Below are 19,558 nucleotides of genomic sequence, written 5' to 3'. Positions count from 1 at the left end.
CGTTCGAGCCTCTTCTATTGCAACAAGTATATTATCGTCGGCTCCGTTCAGACATGCCTTCGTCGAAACTTTGCCTGTCTTCGGGTCCAACTCCCCCCCCCCATGCGCATAGAACCAAGTCCTGCACCTGGGGGGCCAGCTCCTAGTAACCGGAGTGACACCTGCATCCTCCATCTCTTTCTAAGACTTATCCCACTTAGGCATTGCCACCGCGTAGCCACCTGGCCCCAGCTTATGGAATGTATCCTTTTTTTCGGCATTCTTCTTGTTTATTCTCGACCGTTCCTTAGCTAATTCTGAATCCTTGAATTTCACGAAATCGTCCCAATGAGCACTTTGATTCTCTAGTGTTCCCTCGAATACTGGAGTCTTCCTTCCTCCCTTGACGTACTTGTCCCATTCACGATTCTTGTGGTTCTTGAATGCAACCGCCATCTTCCTAAGAGCAGCGTCCTTGACTTTCTGCACATCTGCTTCTGTGAAATGATCTGGTAGGGTGAAATGTTCCATGAGAGTATCCCAAAGCAGACTTTTTTGTCTGTCATCGACAAAAGTAAGATCTGGACGTGGCTTTGCTGGCTCTCTCCATTCTTGAAGGGAGATCGGGAGTTGGTCCTTCACAAGAACTCCGCATTGACGAACGAACTTGTCCGCAATCTTCTTAGGCGCTAATGGTTCGCCATTAGGTTTGATTGCCTCGATATTATACTTTACGCCCTCCTTCAACTTTTTTTTCGGGCCTCGTTTCGTCCTGTTGCCTGAAGATTTGCTCGATCTGGATGGCTGAAAGAAGAAAGATCGATTCGTTAATATATCTTCAACTCATTTAAAACATGTGATGATCACCAGATGCCTGCTTATATAAATATATATACCTCGTCATTGTCATAATCGTATTTCATGACTTCATCAATTCGGTCGTCGCGATCGAATATCATATCACCCTCTCCGGTGTTGTTTAGAAATTCGGAGCCGTCATAATCTTCTTCATTCTGATCATCATCTGGCCCGCGTATTATATCGAACATGGTATGTTCTCCCTCTCTGTCGGTATTGTCCGCCATAGCTTTTATTTAACTATGCCAAAAGAAATATAAAACAATTTAGTATTCAAATTACATCGTCTCGAATAATAGATATAATCTCGAATAATAGATATAATCTCGAATACATCGTCTCGAATAATAGATATAATCTCGAATACATCGTCTCGAATAATATATAATATTGAATAGTACATCACTGGCTAGGTAGCTAATTAAAGATTGAATACTATAGAAGAATCTAGGACACTCGCGATTCCTGCGGCGCGGGCGGTGGACACCCAAAGAGAAGGAACCCTCACAGGATCATAGCTGAAGTGAGATCCCTGAAGAAACTGCCAGGTGTTGGAGAACCTGCCGCCCTCTAACGCAACCATGTAGCGATGGACGTGCTCGTCCTCCTCCCTGACACGGCGACGTACCACCTCCGGCGGGGCCGGCTCCCTCCACACCGAAACTGGCCCACGCGAACGCCACCAAACGAGATCAGGGTCGACGACAGGACCCGGGGCCGGGTTCCTCATCAAGCGGCATGCCCCTCCAGGCAGCACCTCCCAATGCCAGCCCGGCGGAGCCCAGTCCCGGACATGGGTCAGTCGGTCGTCGTCGCGGACAGGTCGACGGCGAGGATGCGGGTCGGGCATCGTCGAGAACAAATACTAGCTATATGCCCGCAAAAAGTAACATTTTTTTAATGATTGGATTTTGATAACTAAAATTTCTAACATTTCTATATAACACTAATTATGCTATCATTGCATATGTCAAAATTCTATATGCTACTTCATACTAATTAAACATCTAACACTAAAAACAGAAAACACAACTTTTATACATCCATTAAAAAACTGAAAAACAACATTATATAAAAATTTTCCATACTAATTAAACACTAATTATATCCATCTAACATGCATTCATACATATATAGTAGTGAAAAAATAATAATCTAAAAAATCTAAACTAATTAAACATACAAAATACGTATATACTAATATATACATGCATTAATTCATACATATGTACATGTGTGTGTGTGTGTTCATCATGCTTGTGTGTGTGTATGGGCTCGGGGAGGGGCGGCGCCCATGGTGGCCGCCGGGGGCGAGGGAGAGGGGTTAGAGGGGGAGAGCTCACAGCGGGGCGACGGCGACGGCGAGGCGACGGCCGGGGGCGGCGACGGGCCGGGGCGTGACGCGGGGGCGGCGACGCGGGGACGGCGCGATGGGGACGGGCCCGGGGCGGCGACGGAGACGAGGGCGGCGACGGGGACGGGGGCGGCGACGGCGATAGCGTCGATCGATCGGGGCGCGCGGGCAGTGCTTCAATGGGGAAACAGAGGAAGAAACAGAGGGAGAATGAAATTTTCGTAAGTGTTGTATATATAGAAGGCACCTTTAGTACCGGTTGGAGCCACCAACCGGTACTAAAGGCCTGTTTTGGCCAGGCCAAGCGGCGGGAACCGCACACCCTTTAGTACCGGTTGGTGGCTCCAACCGGTACTAAAGGCCCCCCTTTAGTACCAGTTGGTGCCACGAACCGGTACTAAAGGGGGTGCGCTGGCGCAGGTGCGGTGCGCAAGTTTAGTCCCACCTCGCTAGCCGAGGGGCGACCGCACTAGTTTATAAACCCCCGTGCGGTAGCTCTCTTGAACTCCTCTCCAAAGCAGGCCTACTGGACCTACATGTTCTGTGCTGCCCTGTTGGCCTACTGGGCCTTTGCGGGCCTGCATCCTGGCCCAACAACAGGTTGGATTTCTAGTCGTATGCAGGCCGCTCTGGCCTAGTAGGCGGGCTTTTTTATTTTTTTTGCTTTATTTATTTTTGAGTTTTTTTGTGTATTTAGAGTTTCTTTGTGAATATTTTTGCTTTAGGTACAAAAAATTACAAACTTTCTGTTAGTGCCCGTAGTTTTCAAATTTGAATAGTTTAAATTTTGAATTATTTGAAATTAGTGTGAATCACTAGTTTGTGAATAACTTAACTTTAAAAATTAGTAAAGGCACGAAAGAATTTGTTTGCACATAAAATTTCTTCGCGTTTCAAATGCCAAAACACATAATTAACTACCCTAACTATTACAGAGATTCCCTTCTGGGTGTGAAACACAGAAGAAAGTGATGATAGTGAAGCCGATCACATCCCAGATCTTTGGATGTGAAACTTTTTTTTCGCGTGTGTCCCTTTGCACCGTAACCATGGAAAATCTTCATCGTTTAACGGGATGCTCGGGTCAATATTCACTGTGAATGGAGCAATTTCATCAAACTTTTCATAACCTTCTGACTTGTCTGTCTTGTCATCCACTCCCACGATGTTTCTCTTCCCAGAAAGAACTATGTGCCGCTTTGGCTCATCGTACGATGCATTCGCTTCCTTATCTTTTCTTTTTCTTGGCTTGGTAGACATGTCCTTCACATAGAAAACCTGTGCCACATCATTGGCTAGGACGAATGGTTCGTCTGCATACGCAAGATTGTTGAGATCCACTGTTGTCATTCCGTACTGCGGGTCTTCAGTTACCCCGCCTCGTGTCATATTGACCCATTTGCACCAAAACAAAGGGACCTTCAAACCACGTCGATAGTCAAGTTCCCATATGTCCTGTATATAACCATAATATGTTTCCTTTCCCGTCTTGGTTTCTGCATCAAAGCGGACACCACTGTTTTGGTTGGTGCTCTTCTTATCTTGGGCGATCGTGTAAAATGTATTACCATTTATCTCGCACCCTTTGAAAGTCATTATATTCGAAGATGGTAACTGGGACAGCAAGTACAGGTCATCTTCAATAGAGGTGTCATGCATGGTACGTGTCTGCAACCAGCTGGCGAAACTCCTGATTTGTTCACGTGTAATCCAGTCATCAGACCGCTCCGGGTGTTTGGAGCGTAGCAAATTCTTGTGTTCATCCATATACGGAGCCACCAAGGCGGAATTATGTAGAACTGTGTAGTGTGCTTCAGTGAGAGAATGTCCGTCCATACATATTATTTGTTCCCCTCCTTGCGTGCCTTTTCCATCCAGTCTGCCCTTATGCCGCGATTCAGGAACACCAATCGGCTTAAGGTCAGGAATAAAGTCAATACAAAACTCAATGACCTCCTCATTTTGACGGCCCTTGGAGATGCTTCCTTCTGGCCTAGCACGGTTATGAACATATTTCTTTAAGACTCCCATGAACCTCTCAAAGGGGAACATATTGTGTAGAAATACAGGACCCAAAACGTTAATCTCTTCGCATAGGTGAACTAGGACGTGCGTCATGATGTTGAAGAAGGATGGTGGGAACACCAACTCGAAACTGACAAGACATTGCACCAAATCATTCTCTAACCTTGGTATGATTTCTGGATCGATTACCTTCTGAGAGATTGCATTGAGAAATGCACATAGCTTCACAATGGCTAATCGAACGTTTTCCGGTAGAAGCCCCCTCAATGCAACCGGAAGCAGTTGCGTCATAATCATGTGGCAGACATGAGACTTTAGGTTCTGGAACTTTTTCTCTGCCATGTTTATTATTCCTTTATATTCGACGAGAAGCCAGACGGTACCTTAATACTGAGCAGGCATTCAAAGAAGATTTCCTTCTCTTCTTTGGTAAGAGCGTAGCTTGCATGACCCTGATGTATGCCGTCTTTTCCGTGCATACGTTGCTGGTCCTCTCGTGCCTCAGGTGTATCTTTTGTCTTCCCATACACACCCAAGAAGCCAAGCAGGGTCACACAAAGATTCTTTGTCACGTGCATCACGTCGATTGCGGAGCGGACCTCTAGGTCTTTCCAATAGGGCAGGTCCCAAAATATAGATTTCTTCTTCCACATGGGTGCGCGTCCGTCAGCGTCATTCGGAACAGGTTGTCCACCAGGACCCTTTCCAAAGACCACCTTCAAATCCTTGATCATATCATGTACATCAGCACCAGTACGGTGGCGAGGCTTCGTCCGATGATCCGCCTCACCTTTGAAATGCTTGCCTTTCTTTCTTACGGGATGCCTGCTCGGAAGAAATCGACGATGTCCCAGGTACACATTCTTCTTACAATTAGCCAAATATATACTGTCGGTATCGTCCAAACAGTGCGTGCATGCGCGGTATCTCTTGTTTGTCTGTCCTGAAAGGTTACTGAGAGCAGGACAATCATTGATGGTCACGAACAGCAACACCTTTAGGTCAAATTCTTCCCCCATGTGCTCATCCCACGCACGTACACCTGTTCCATTCCACAGTTGTAAGAGTTCTTCAACTAATGGCCTTAGGTACACATAAATGTCGTTGCCGGGTTGCTTAGGGCCTTGGATGAGCACTGGCATCATAATGAACTTCCGCTTCATGCACAACCAAGGAGGAAGGTTATACAAACATAGAGTCACAGGCCAGGTGCTATGGTTGCTGCTCTGCTCCCCAAAAGGATTAATGCCATCTGCGCTTAGACCAAACCATACGCTCCTTGCGTCATCTGCAAACTCCTTCCCATACTTTCTTTCGATTTTTCTCCACTGCGACCCGTCAGCGGGTACTCTCAACTTTCCGTCTTTCTTAAGGTCTTCTCTGTGCCATCGCATCGCCTTGGCATGCTCTTTGTTTTGGAACAAATGTTTCAACCGTGGTATTATAGGAGCATACCACATCACCTTGGCAGGAATCTTCTTCCTGGGGCGCTCGCCCTCGACATCACCAGGGTCATCGCGGCTGATCTTATAGCGCAATGCACCACATACCGGGCAAGCGTTCAAATCCTCGTACTCACCGCGGTAGAGGATGCAATCATTAGGGCATGCATGTATCTTCTGCACCTCTAACCCTAGAGGGCAGACAGCCTTCTTTGCTTCGTACGTACTCTCGGGCAATTCGTTGTCCTTTGGAAGCATATCCTTTATCATTACCAGCAACTTTCCAAAACCCTTGTCAGATACACCATTCTCTGTCTTCCATTGCAGCAATTCCAGTATGGTGCCCAGCTTTTTCTTGTCACCTACGCAATTCGGGTACAACAATTTTTTGTGATCCTCTAACATGCGCTGCAACTTCTTCTTCTCCAAATCACTTGCGCAGTTTCTCTTTGCATCGGCAATGGCCCGACCTAGATCATCAACGGGCTCATCTGATGCCTCTTCTTCAGCTTCTTCCCGCATTGCCGGCTCAGCTTCTTCCCGCATTACCGGCTCAGCTTCTTCCCCCATTGTTGTATCATCGTATTCAGGGAACCCATGGCCAGAATAGCTGTCGTCGTCCTCTTCTTCTTCATTGTCTTCCATCATAACCCCTCTTTCTCCGTGCTTGGTCCAAACATTATAGTGGGGCATGAAACCGGACTTAAACAGGTGGACGTGAATGGTTCTTGACGTAGAGTAATTGTGACCATTCTTACAGCCAGCACATGGACAAGGCATAAAACTATCCGCCCGCTTGTTTGCCTCAGCCGCAAGCAGAAAAGTATGCACGCCCTCGACGAACTGGGGAGAGCATCGGTCATCGTACATCCATTGCCGGCTCATCTTCATTACACAACACCGAATAGACCAAATTAATACAAGTTCATACATAAAGTTCATACAACACTTAAATGCAACAAACAAATAACTCTCTAGCTAAAGCATTTAAATGCAACAACAAATGCGATCAAGATCGCAACTAAGGTAACAATGGATCCAACAGCATAATGATACCAAGCCTCACTATCGATGGCATATTTTCTAAACTTTCTAATCTTCAAGCGCATTTTCTCCATCTTGATCTTGTGATCATCGACGACATCGGCAACATGCAACTCCAATTCCATCTTCTCCCCCTCAATTCTTTTCAATTTTTCTTTCAAGTACTCTTTTTCTCTTTCAACTAAATTTAACCTCTCGACAATAGGGTCGGTTGGAATTTCCGGTTCACATACCTCCTAGAAAAAATTCTATGTCGACTTGATGGGCATAATTTGTCATAAACACGAAATGCAACTAGTTTTAAAAGAGAATATATATACCACATCCGAATCATAACAAGGACGAGGGCCGACGGGGACGGATATCAAAACCATGGCACTATATGTATAACAAACAACGTACGGGTAAGATAATTATACGAGTAACTATATATCCAAATCACACAAACATCAATTTTTATATAAAATTTCATGAACAAGAGGCTCACCACAAGGTGGTGCCGGCGACGGGACGGTGCAGGCGATCGACGGTGGTTACGACGGAGATTTAGAAGGCACTAAGTAAACCACACCTACATATGCAAACTAAGTGTTATTTTTGACCTCAAATTGCATATAAATCAAATACTAGCACATATATATATATATATCCTCCCAAATTACTAAACTCACAAATTAATCACTATATAAAGCATTGCAAGAGCTAATCTAGCAATGAGAGATGAAAGGACAAAGTTGCTAACCTTTGTGATCATTTGAATGGATGGGGGCCTTCAAATCTTGACAAATTTTGGGCAAAATGTGTGATGAGCTCGAGAGGAAGAGGGGAAGAACAGAGAGAGGAGAGGGGAAAGGGGAAGAACAGAGCGAGCTCGGGTGGACGAAGGGTTTATGTAGGACGACCTTTAGTACCGGTTCGTGCCAAGAACCGGTACTAAAGGGGCTGGAGGGCCCCCAGTCTGACAACATCCTGCCACCACTCTCATTAGTACCGGTTCGTGGCACGAACCGGTGCTAAAGGTTCGCCACGAACCGGTACTAATGAAAGCGGCCCGGCTAGCCGTTGGAACCGGCACTAATATATACATTGGTGCTGGCTCAAATACAAACGGGCACTAATGTGCTTCACATTTGACCCTTTTTCTACTAGTGAACTTTTCATTACCGTACCTCAAATATTGTTGATTTCATGGATTGTAATATGATTAGGTTGCATAAGGGCATCTCCAACATGGACCCTCAAACCACCCGCATCCGGACGTGTTTTGCCATCCAAGGCAATACCCCATCAGTTCGTTGGCCTGTCCAGACGTCCTTTTTTCCCGCAAACCACGGAGCGGGGGAGAAGTACGGACCATTGGCACACAAGTGTCCGACAATCCTAGCCCACCCAAAAACCTTCTCCCTCACTCGCACCCTTTTTCGCCTAAAGTCAGCTGCCTAGCTCCAGAGTGTCAGCGCCACATTCATCCCGGCCCAGAAAGGACGCGACCTCTCACTGGAGCCACCATTGAAGTCGGGCGCCACCCGTTGCATACGAATTCTCTCCCCAATGACAGGGCATCCGTCTGCCCGCCTACCTCCATTAAACTCATGTGTGTGCCGAGAAACCTACTCCGACCAAATGTCGTTCCATGAGCTGGCCATCATTAAACCTACTCCGGTTGGCGCCTCATGTCCGTGCGCTATTTAAACGTGGCCAGACGCCTGGCAAGAACCACACCGCACCGCCTCCATCTCCTCCTTGCACCACACTCTCCATGATTTTCGGCAAGCAGAAAAAGGAGTTCTCTGACATTAAAACCCGCTGGTCGGCCCACCGAGCCCACCAGATACAGGCTGATGCGCGCTCCATGCAACTCGCAGCTCTAGGCCGGAACCACCACGGGCAAGGCGTGGCCTCCAGGCCGGCGTGCGGACGAGCAACTCGCTCCTCCAGGCTGACGCACAGAGCACTCGGAGGAGCACGCCAGCACGAGCATCATGGAGGACGTGCATGAGCTCGTGTCATCGATCTTCGCCTGCGCCTGCTACGACCGCGCAAGAGCAGTCAAGGAGATAGTTTGGGATCACCAGTTTGTGGGTTTACATCGACAATCTATTGGGCATCTTTCTTTCTCCTAAAATCACAAATTATATGTGAATTGTTGACTATAATGTATTATTGAGATATATACTTACATGTGAAGCAACACGATCAGTCCACGACTCCACGCCCATCACTCCACCTCCCCTCTATTGGAGTTGGTTCAAGTAACTACCCCAAATTTTAGTGTGGTGGCAATAGGATGTGGGCGGCCGTCTGCATAGCTTGGACCATGAGGCGGTCATGTTGTGCGGCATTACATCTTATCTATATGGGTGATGGATTTTGGGAAACCCCTCATGTAAGGGAATTTCTAACCGATCCCCTAAAGCTTAAGGGAGTAAAAGGCCTAATAGAGTATAAATACTTCACTAAGTTTTGGCCAGACTTAGCCGATTCCCTAAAGTTAGTGGAGTAATTTTTTTTCATTTCCATTTCAATTCCGGCCACCGAAACACATTTCTTTGCTTCTTTATTTCACTCAATGACATTGGATTACATAATAATTCATCAATTCTTTGCTACACGAGCAAGACCAAAGAAAATAAGAACCACAATTAGACATTTTAGAAGATACCCAACTCCCATAACTACTCCCACTAGTTGGATTAATATCTTCTCGATGCCTTTATTGTTGATCTGCGGATTCTCGATTTTGCATACTTCATTCTTCTTCTTTGATTCTAAAGTAGACGTTGCTTCCCCTCTAATTTCTTCTCTAATCTCACATCTAGTCTCATGTTTAGCCTCAATTTTAGCAACGAGTGCACGAACATCTACTAATTTTTGTGCTATCAAAATATCAATGTATTCTTCTTCCCAATACCAAAATGAGCATCCATCATCCTACACACATATATGAGCATAAATGAGCTACCAAAATTGAATCGAATCTGGTGAAAAACCGAATCAAAACAAGCACATACCCCATGGTTTGTGCATTTGAAGAACACCCATCCGGAATGTTTCAGAGTGGTAGAAACTCGGCACACCACTTGCCATGTGCAGTCGTCGCATTGTATGACTGGCGGCTGCAAGTCAGTGAGCCGTTGCATGAGCGCCGAGCCCAGGCGACGGTCGGCCGTGTAGTTGCTGGAGAACCGACAGCGGGAGCGATTAGAGTGGCTAGAGGAAGAGCCGATACCTGCATGTTGTGTGTAGGCTTTTCCGAGGCTGCGTGGGCCGCTTCCTGGCCAATCCATGGCAAGGTGTAGCTGCCGGTGGAAGGAAACACCAAATCCGGCGGCGGCGACAACAACCGCAGATCCCCTCGATTTTTGGCCGGCGGCAGGACGAGGAGGTGGTGGAGGACAGCGACAGAGGCTTACAAGGCTTCCCCGTTGCCGGCCTGTGCCGGCGGGGAGGGGGAGGGGTAGGAGGGGCAGCAGGGGCGAAGATGCGGCGCGGGAGGGGAGGGAGAGGCAGCAGAGGAGAGTCGCGCCGTTTTACTCGGTGGAGCAAAGATGGAGTGAATATAGGGGATTTTTTAGGGGGATGAGTAAGATTTTACTCCGTTAGACCAAATTGGGGATCGGCTAGGTGCCGGTTAGTGGATTAAAAAGCTAAATATACTCCACTAACCGGTTATAGGGGATCCGTTAGAAATGCCATAAGGTGGTGGCTAAAGGGAGGTTGCGCAAGGACTTGCAGCTATGCGGGCGCTGTGAAGATCTCCCTCGGGTTTGTTTTGGTCTCGAGTGGGTTAGAAGCTAAAGGTGGTACATCACTCTACACATGTCATCACCGTCAAAGTCAGTGTGGCCTAGAGAAACTCCTCACATAGTGGTTTTGTTTCTTGTCCCTCTCGGCGGTGGCGGTGCGAGTGGTGTGGTGATGCGGTTTATGGCGATGCTTCTTGTATGCTTCTTTAAAATCCTATCAGGATCTTCGTCGCAAGAGACCGAATAGCGTTGCTTCTCCCCTTGGTAATTGTTCCGGCCGATGAGGCGCAGGTAAGGCCCCTCGGGACCATGCTGCATCATCTGCTTGGTGAGCAGCCTGTTGGGTGTACACCTGGTGGAGGACCTCAGCTGGTGGAGACCTGAGACCAACTGAGCAGTGGAGGAGGGTTGTGCCTGTAGAGGCCGGCACGGGGAGGAGCGAGACCGGTGCAGCCGTCGTTGACGTTGTGAAAAAGGAAGGAGCTAAGTTTCCGATCCGTTAATTTCTGATCAGCAAATGTTTTCCCTTTCCTTTCATCCATAGCAATGGCGCAAAAAAACCACCAGATCATTACTCACATAGCTAACGAATATAGCTTTTGACTTTTCGATAAAAAGACAATTGAATATAACTAGCCTACAGCTGTTGACCTGAGTTGGTTATACCTGGCAATTGCTATGTTTTGCATTGTTACATTATTGAAGGCATTGCTCGGATATGCTCGGGTATGTTTTTCAGGATGAAAACCTAGATTTGGATTGGTGGTTGGATTCAATGACGGTGGCGCTTGAGCGTCGTTCCCTTCATATAGGCGTTATTGTTGCAGAACCTCAATGTCATTGTATATGGTTGTTGTGGTACTTTGATGATCGCTTCGTGGTTTTTTTCCTTGCTTAGGCATAGCTTTGGTCTTGTATGAATTTGTGCTTTGCCGGCCTGTTTTCTGTGTGTGCGCGTTCGTGTTGACTGTGTGCATCCTAAGTGTGCAGAGGCCGGGTGTGTACTCAATGTGCTTGTATCCGCTTGTTACTTCATTTTAAGTGAATAAGATCTACCCTTTATCGAAAAAACTACAGTGAACTGCTAAAACAATGGCTGTGTTGAAAGCCTGCACCAAACCAGGCAAATTCCTGAAACCAAATCAAATCATAAGCAAAAAAAAAAATTGCGGGGTAAATCATAAGGAGTTGGTCGTCATGTCGACGCGCATCGTGAATCCACAAACTAGAGGATGAGAATCATGTCAATGGACAATCTTGGTTGGCATGCATGAACCCTGCGAAGAAGGCAAGCAGCTCCTGTCAGTATCGTAACATGCTAAAGTAGTCGCCATATTTGTAAACATCGTTGTCACTGGCAAATAACACGTGAACTAAATAACTTGTGCCAAACGCCCAAACCCACAGGCTAATGAATTTCAGACCGCATAACTAACTGTAGGTAATTAACAAAGTAACTTTTTTCACTAGTAGAAAACAGGGCTATGGTCCAGGCCGGTTCAGCCCATTAGTCCCGGTTCGTGAGCCCAGGGGGCCGGCCGGGCCACGTGGGCCATTGGTCCCGATTCGTCTGGACCTTTTGGTCCCGGTTGGTGGGACGAACCGGGACCAATGGGCCTTGCTCCTGGCCCACCACCATTGATCCCGGTTGGTGGCTTGAACCGGGATCAAAGGCTTCCCTTTAGTCCCGGTTCATGTCATCAACCGGGACCAATGAGGTGCCTATATATACCCCCTCGCGCAAGAGCAGAGCACAGTGCTCTGTTTTTTCTGGCCGAGGGGGAGAGGGCTTTGTGGTGCTCTAGCTCACCTCCTATGCATATGAGGTGTTCGATGAAATGCCCGAGCCACACTACTTAAGCTTTCTTCTCTCGAAGCTCGACCTTCAAACTCCATTTTCCTCGAGATTTGTCTAGATTTAGCGGTCCGTCACGCCCCGTCCCCGTCTTCACCGCCGTCGATCACCCGTGCCGATCTCATCACCGACACCACCGTGGTGAGCTTCTTGTTCTTATCTTCTTTCTGAAAGGAAAAATATTCTTACAACTATTATGATGATACCATGCCAAATTTGTAACAGACGAACATGCTACCATTGTCCGTTTTGTACATGCACATGCTATGTGGGTGAAATTATGATACCATCCCAACTTTCAATTTTTTCAGAGTTCATTTGAAATGCTTTCATGTCTTATGGTTCGAAACTTTGATACTTCAAAAGTGATTGTCCATTTTGTACACGAAGTGCATCAAGTTTTTGTCGTAACCCTCTCTACTTTTTGGAACATGCTATGTGGGTGAAATGATGATACCATGCCAACTTTCAACCTTTTCAGAGTTCATTTTGAAATACTTTCCAATTTCAGAGTCATTTAGCTCAAAGAATGAATTAATAGCAAACAGAATGAACTACAAAACTTTTATGAAAATAAAAACAATCAATTAAAATATTATGTTATGATCAACTAAAATAAAACTATAATATTCTTCAATAGCAAAAAGAATATAATTTTTGTGACCTAAAATCAAACTATAAGTATTTAATTGTAAGTATAAATAAAAATAAATAGCAAAGAAGAAAAAAAATTCTATTTTTATAGTAAAGTTATTCATAAACTAGTGATTTACACAAATTTTTAAAAATTCAAATTTAAACTATTCAAAATTTAAAACTAATGGCACTAACAGAAAGCTTATAATTTTTGTGACCTAAAAGCAAAAAGAAATCACTAAAAAACTGTAAGTATTTAGTTGTAAGTAGAAACAAAAAATAAATAGAAAAAAATTTCTATTTTTATAGTAAAGTTATTCATAAACTAGTGATTCACACAAATTTTTAAAAATTCAAATTTAAACTATTCAAAATTTAAAACTAATGGCACTAACAGAAAGTTTATAATTTTTGTGACCTAAAAGCAAAAAGAAATCACTAAAAAACTGTAAGTATTTAGTTGTAAGTAGAAATAAAAAAATAAAAAACCAAAAAATGTAGAAATAAAAAAGAAAAAACCAAAAAAATGCCTCCTACCGGGCCTCCACGGCCTGAATACGACTAGAAACCCTACATGGGCCAGGATTCAGGCCCGCAGAAGGCCCAATAGGCCCACAGGCAGTAGCAAGTTTAGGCCCGAAAGCCTGCATTAGAGAGGAGCTCGAATGGGGAGGCACACCAGCGCTTATAAACCAGTGCAGGCGCCCTTCAGCTAGCGATGTGGGACTAAACTTTTGGGCGCGGGGCGGCACAAGGCCATTGGTCCCGATTGGTGGCACCAACCGGGACTAAAGGGGGGCATTGGTCACGGTTGGTGGCACCAACCGTGACCAATGCCCCCCTTTAGTCCCGGTTGGTGCCACCAACCGGGACCAAAGGCCGCCACTTCCCGCCCTTTGGGCTGCTGAAAATTGGCATTTGGTCCCGGTTGGTGGCACCAACCGGGACTAAAGGTGGCATTAGTCCCGGTTGGTTTCACGAACCGGGACCAATGCTCTGGCTATATAAGCCAACACTCGTGAAATTCTCGATTCAGTTCGATCGATCTCCTCGTCCTCTCCTCCGACGATGCCGCCAGGCTGCTCGTCGTCCTCGTCGCCGTTGAGCCCTCCGGACCACATCGTCACCTCCCTGAGCCCGCGTCGTCCTCGTCGCCGGCATCCCTGAGCCCGCCGCCCTCGTCCCCGTCGCCGCGTGCCTCCCCGAGCCCGCCTCCTTGTCCCCGTCACCGCGTGCCGCCCCGAGGCCGCCGTCCCCGTCACCGCGTGCCGCCCCGAGCCCGCCGTCCTCGTCGCCGGACTCCAGCCGTCGCCGCCCCCCTCAAAGTGAGCCCCCCTCTCGAGTGCCACTCTTGCGCCCGAGCGCCCCTTGCTCCGCCCCTGCTCCATGGTCGCCGCCGGCCCTGATGCATTCAAGAGCAGAAGGAGAGGAGAAGTAGAGGAGAGGAGAAGTGGAGCAGCAGCAACGCGCTGTCCACTTTTCTGAATTTTTTGGAGTTTCTGAATTTTTTTGTCCATATAGAAGGTGTTTGATGAAATGCTAGATGGCTTTGGCAAAATTTGTGGTGAGGTACTGATGCAAGACAAAGGCGATGGCAAAATTTCAGAATTTTTGGAGAGGTTTAGAATAGGTTTTCAACAAGTTATTTGAATCCGATTCAAATTTCATTTTTGTGCATTTTTGTATGTATGTATAGATGTATGTATGTGGATACATGAGGGGGGTCGATATACCCCCTCTCCGATAGCATTTTTGTGCATTTTAGGTTAGTGTATATATATATATGTTGATGTATATATACAAAAGTTTTTCATATATGCATTTTTTCATATATGTATTAATTTTTTTAAGTTGTTAGTAGATATCGATTTTAGGTTAGTGCATTTTATCACTGATTTTAGGTTAGTTGAGCCTCTTTAGTGCATTTTATGTTTGTTGCATTTTAGGTTAGTGCATTTTATGTTAGTGGAGAGGAAAAAGTAAAATAAGGAAAAGGAAAATAAGTAGAGAAAGAAGGAGAAGAAGAAGGAGAAGACGAGGAGAGGAAGAAAAGGAAGAGGATAAGAAGAAAGGAATAGAGGAGAAGAAGAAAAAATAGAAATATTTTTCTATTTTTTCTTCTTCTCCTCTATTCCTTTCTTCCTCTCCTCTTTTTTTTCTTCGATCTTCTCCCACTCCCGATAGGAAAGTTTTATATAGAAAATTACAATTTTAGAAAAGTTTTATATATGCAAAAATTACAATTTTAGAAAAAGAAGGATAGGAAAGAAGAAAATAAGAAGAGGAAAGAAAGAAGAAGAAGAGGGGTTGAGGATCGCCGAGGGGTCGAGAGAGGTTAATTTCCTAGGGGCAAAGTATTGAAGAAATCCATGCCTTCACATTAGCCGGAAGTAACCAGGGCATGTTGGTACGAAGTTCTGCAAAGTTGTTCTGGAATGGAGTCCCGGATAGAATAATCCGCCTTTTGGTACGAATTCAGCAAAGGCCTTCCAAATAGCGATATTCGGAAGGCTCTTGCTAAACTTTGTACAAAAAGCGAATTATCCTATCTGGGACTCCGTTCCAGAACAACTTTGAAGAGCTTCGTACCATCATGCACATGTTACTTTCGCCTAATGATGAAGACATGGTTTTGTTGAATCCTTTGACACTAGGCAACCTCCCGACCCCTCGGCGATCCTCTCGAACATGAGAGGAAGAAGAGGGTCGTCTAGGGGTCGAGGGTTCCAGGGTCGTCAAGGGTTCGAGGGGTCGAGGATCGCCGAGGGGTCGAGAGAGGTTTCCTAGGGGCAAAGTATTGAAGAAATCCATGCCTTCATCATTAGCCGTAAGTAATCAGGGCATGTTGGTACGAAGTTCTGCAAAGTTGTTCTGGAATGGAGTCCCGGATAGAATAATCCGCCTTTTGGTAAGAATTCAGCAAAGGCCTTCCAAATAGCGATATTCGGAAGGCTCTTGCTGAACTTTGTACCAAAAGGCGGATTATCCTATCTGGGACTCCGTTCCAGAACAACTTTGAAGAGCTTCGTACCATCATGCACATGTTACTTTCGCCTAATGATGAAGACATGGTTTTGTTGAATCCTTTGACACTAGGCAACCTCCCGACCCCTCGGCGATCCTCTCGAAGATGAGAGGAAGAAGAGGGTCGTCTAGGGGTCGAGGGTTCCAGGGTCGTCGAGGGTTCGAGGGGTCGAGGATCGCTGAGGGGTCGAGAGAGGTTTCCTAGTGTCAAAGTATTGAAGAAATCCATGCCTTCATCATTAGCCGGAAGTAACCAGGGCATGTTGGTACGAAGTTCTGCAAAGTTGTTCTGGAATGGAGTCCCGGATAGAATAATCCGCCTTTTGGTACGAATTCAGCAAAGGCCTTCCAAATAGCGATATTCGGAAGGCTCTTGCTAAACTTTGTACCAAAAAGCGAATTATCCTATCTGGGACTCCGTTCCAGAAAAACTTTGAAGAGCTTCGTACCATCATGCACATGTTACTTTCGCCTAATGATGAAGACATGGTTTTGTTGAATCCTTTGACACTAGGCAACCTCCCGACCCCTCGGCGATCCTCTCGAACATGAGAGGAAGAAGAGGGTCGTCTAGGGGTCGAGGGTTCGAGGGTTCTTCTCCTCTATTCTTTCTTCTCCTCTTTTTTTTCTTCTTCTTCCTTTTTTTATCGAGAACGAGGGTCGTCGAGGGACATAGATGTAGTGTCATCGTTGTCGATATATAGCCCCTCCCGATAGCTTACTATGATTAGGTAGCTAGTTTCCACTATATTCTCCTAGAGATTAAGCTTGAGCAGGGAGTAGTAACCGTCTTAGACTCTAAACGAAAAGATCCCCAGGACTATGCAGACATGACTCAAATACTCCAGAAGTAAGTTAAATCGATCATTATCCACCATATCAGCAACTTTGTTCATTTCCTGATATCAAGTAATTGTTTTCTTTGTCCGGCAGGGTTTGGAGAAAATTCACCAGAACAGTTCCGGGACTACCGAAGGAGCTGGAATTTAGACACCCGAAAGTAAGTACTATAGTAGCATGTTCCGCGCATCTCCTAGTGATTCAAGCGCTAGTTTCATCAATACCATTTAGCATTCTTACTTATCAGTTTGATTGACCTCTATTTCTTGTAAAGTGGTTGTGGCAGGAACAAGGGAATGATTTCTGTGGATACTACATCTGCGAGTCCATCCGCCACACGACCTGTGAGCGGGGCGGGTACTCTAACGAACAATATGAAGTACGTAAATAACAACATTCACAATTTTATTTTATTACCATCATTTGTGTTGAGTTTCATTCATTCATATATATATGTATTGACCCCCTTCTTCAAATTAGATGTTTCGGAAGCGGGATGAACTCCTAGCACCAGCTCGCATGCGAGCAATTCAAGAGGAATTGGCGGCATTCTTTCTTGACCACGTGATCCCTGAAGACGGAGAATTCTATGTGGACCAGAGATAATTATTGTATATATGTAGCCGGTAGTGTCAGATAGATATACGAGAACTTGTTGTTCGACCAATCTCTCGGAGAAGGAGAGGTGGTCGATATCACTTCTCTCTGTATGCATATATGTTCATGACGATCTTCTGTTTCCTTCGTTTGCTTACTAGCTAGCCAGCGTGTCTAGTCCTCTCTATACGTATGTATAGTACGTAGCGTCGACCAAGCACGGACATAAGAGAGGACACTTCTCTCTATTAATTATAGCTAGCTAACACAATATATAAAACACCTAAATTAACCCCTCAAAACCCCCAACCCCCCCCCCCCTTCAAAAAAAACAAAAACTCCAGCCACAGAAATGCTAACGCGTGGATGCCTATTGGTCCCGGTTGGTGCCACCAACCGGGACCAAAGGGTCTCCTGACTGGGCTCTGCGCACTGCCCACGTGGAGGGCCTTTAGTTCCGGTTCTGGATTGAACCAGGACTAAAGGAAGGAGGTATTAGTACCGACACTTTAGTCCCGGTTCCGAAACCGGGACTAAAGGCCCTTACGAACCGAGACTATAGGTCCTTTTTCTACCAGTGTTCCAATAGACTTGTGGTGGAAGCCGCCATTGCAAGCTGCACGAATGCAGACAAGAACAAATTCATTCAACCCGATTCTCATCCACATGCATGCATGGATGGAGATTAGCTAAATTTATGCAATCAACAATCCTAATTTCATCTTCATGATACGCACAGACAGCACAAGAAAATAACCTCTCTTCTTCTCAACTCTCCGGTCCGGTCCAAAACATAAAGATTCATGCTACGGGAAGGATCCATGCGCCTAGTAGTCGCCGCCGTACATGTCCTCCTCCACGCGCTCCGTCACGCGGTCCTCGATCTTGTGCTCCACGTAGCTCGCCCCACCCGCCAGCGCCAGCCCGCCAAGCACGCCCGCCGCCGCGCCCACCGCCAGCCCGCCAGCCATGCCCATCCCCTTCTTCTTCTTCCCGCCGCTCTGGTCCAGGGCCACCCCCGTCGTGCCGTACCCCGCCGCCGGAGCTGGCTGCGCGGCGCTGTAAGCCGGAGCAGAGGAGCCGTACGCGCCTGCTCCCTGTGTCGGCGGTGCGGCGCCGTAGGGCGGTGGAGCAGAGCCGTACGGTGCTGCGGCCAGGGGAGCCGGCGCGGTGGAGCCGTAGCCGGGGTACCCAGCTGACGGAGGCGCCGCCGCGGCGTACGCGCCGTAGCCTCCAGCTGCCGCCGCGGCGCCGTACGCGCCCGCACCAGCGCCGTACCCACCACCATAGGCATCACGGGAGGAGCCGTGCCCCGCGGGCGCCGGGTAGGCGCCAGGGTTGGACTCGTAGTACCTCGCCGGCTCCTTCACGGCGACGCGGACGTCAAGCTTCCCCTGGGGCCTACCGGACGGCCGCTTCAGCTTCAGGTTCCTGGACGCCTTGGCCCCGACGCCGGCGTCGTCGACGACGTCGCGGAGCGGGAGCCGGGCGGAGCCGACGAGCGGCTTGACGCCCTCGGCGGCGTTGGCGTGGACGACGTCGAGGTAGAGCACGGCGTCCTGGAGGCGGCTGGCGGGGGGCAGCGGGACGACGACCTTCTCGTCCCAGGCGGGGTTCTCGTTGTTGTCCAGGTCGACGCGGGTGGAGCAGCGGGCGCCGGCGTCGACCCAGAGCACGGCGTAGGGCTTGAGGTCGCCGTTGCGCCAGTTGACGTTCTTCAGGTCCCGGGCCGCGCCCACGGTCACCTCCACCTCGTACCGCGAACCCATCTTGCTAGGCTGGGCTGGTGTTGGTTGCCCGGCGAGGCGGCGATGATGTGCTTGGTTGTGGTTGGGTGCGGTGGTGGATGGAAGCCGGTGGGCGGTGGCGACGGCATAAATAGGCGAGCGAGCGAGAGTGCGCGGGGCGGCTCGGGCTGGGGGCGCGCCGACCGGGGGTGGTGTGGCGCAGCCCGTCATGTTTGTTTGACTGGAAAGTGGCCCCGGTGTCTTTGGTTTGATAGGATATGAAGTATTCAATGCATTTTCTAGGTGCGGATGCATGCAACGCGGTTGGGTCAATGGTCTTACTTTCTCTGTATTTGTATATATATATATATTGTCATGATATATTGGCGCATCCTATATCTATCTTTGGGCTATCTAGAATTATTATTACT

The 19,558-nt window shown here is 47.3% G+C and overlaps 1 protein-coding gene across 1 annotated transcript; it reads right to left on the bottom strand.

The window, feature by feature from the left end:
- Positions 1 to 18,041: 18,041 nt before the first annotated feature.
- Positions 18,042 to 19,358, bottom strand: LOC125550140 (uncharacterized). The gene has a single exon (XM_048713056.2). It carries the CDS (start codon positions 19,356 to 19,358, stop codon positions 18,228 to 18,230), a length of 1,131 nt encoding a protein of 376 aa, XP_048569013.2. The 3' UTR covers positions 18,042 to 18,227.
- Between the last annotated feature and the right edge of the window lie 200 nt (positions 19,359 to 19,558).

Source organism: Triticum urartu, chromosome 7A (assembly GCF_056163025.1).
Source record: "Triticum urartu cultivar PI428250 chromosome 7A, HENAU_Tu73, whole genome shotgun sequence".
Taxonomy (NCBI): domain Eukaryota; kingdom Viridiplantae; phylum Streptophyta; class Magnoliopsida; order Poales; family Poaceae; genus Triticum; species Triticum urartu.
The sequence above is the reverse complement of the archived record's forward strand: the minus strand, read 5'-3'. Positions and strand labels throughout refer to the sequence as shown.

Bases quoted from the DNA above. Each gene is read 5' to 3' on its own strand.
- LOC125550140 (XM_048713056.2), bottom strand. From the start codon at position 19,358: ATGACGGGCTGCGCCACACCACCCCCGGTCGGCGCGCCCCCAGCCCGA.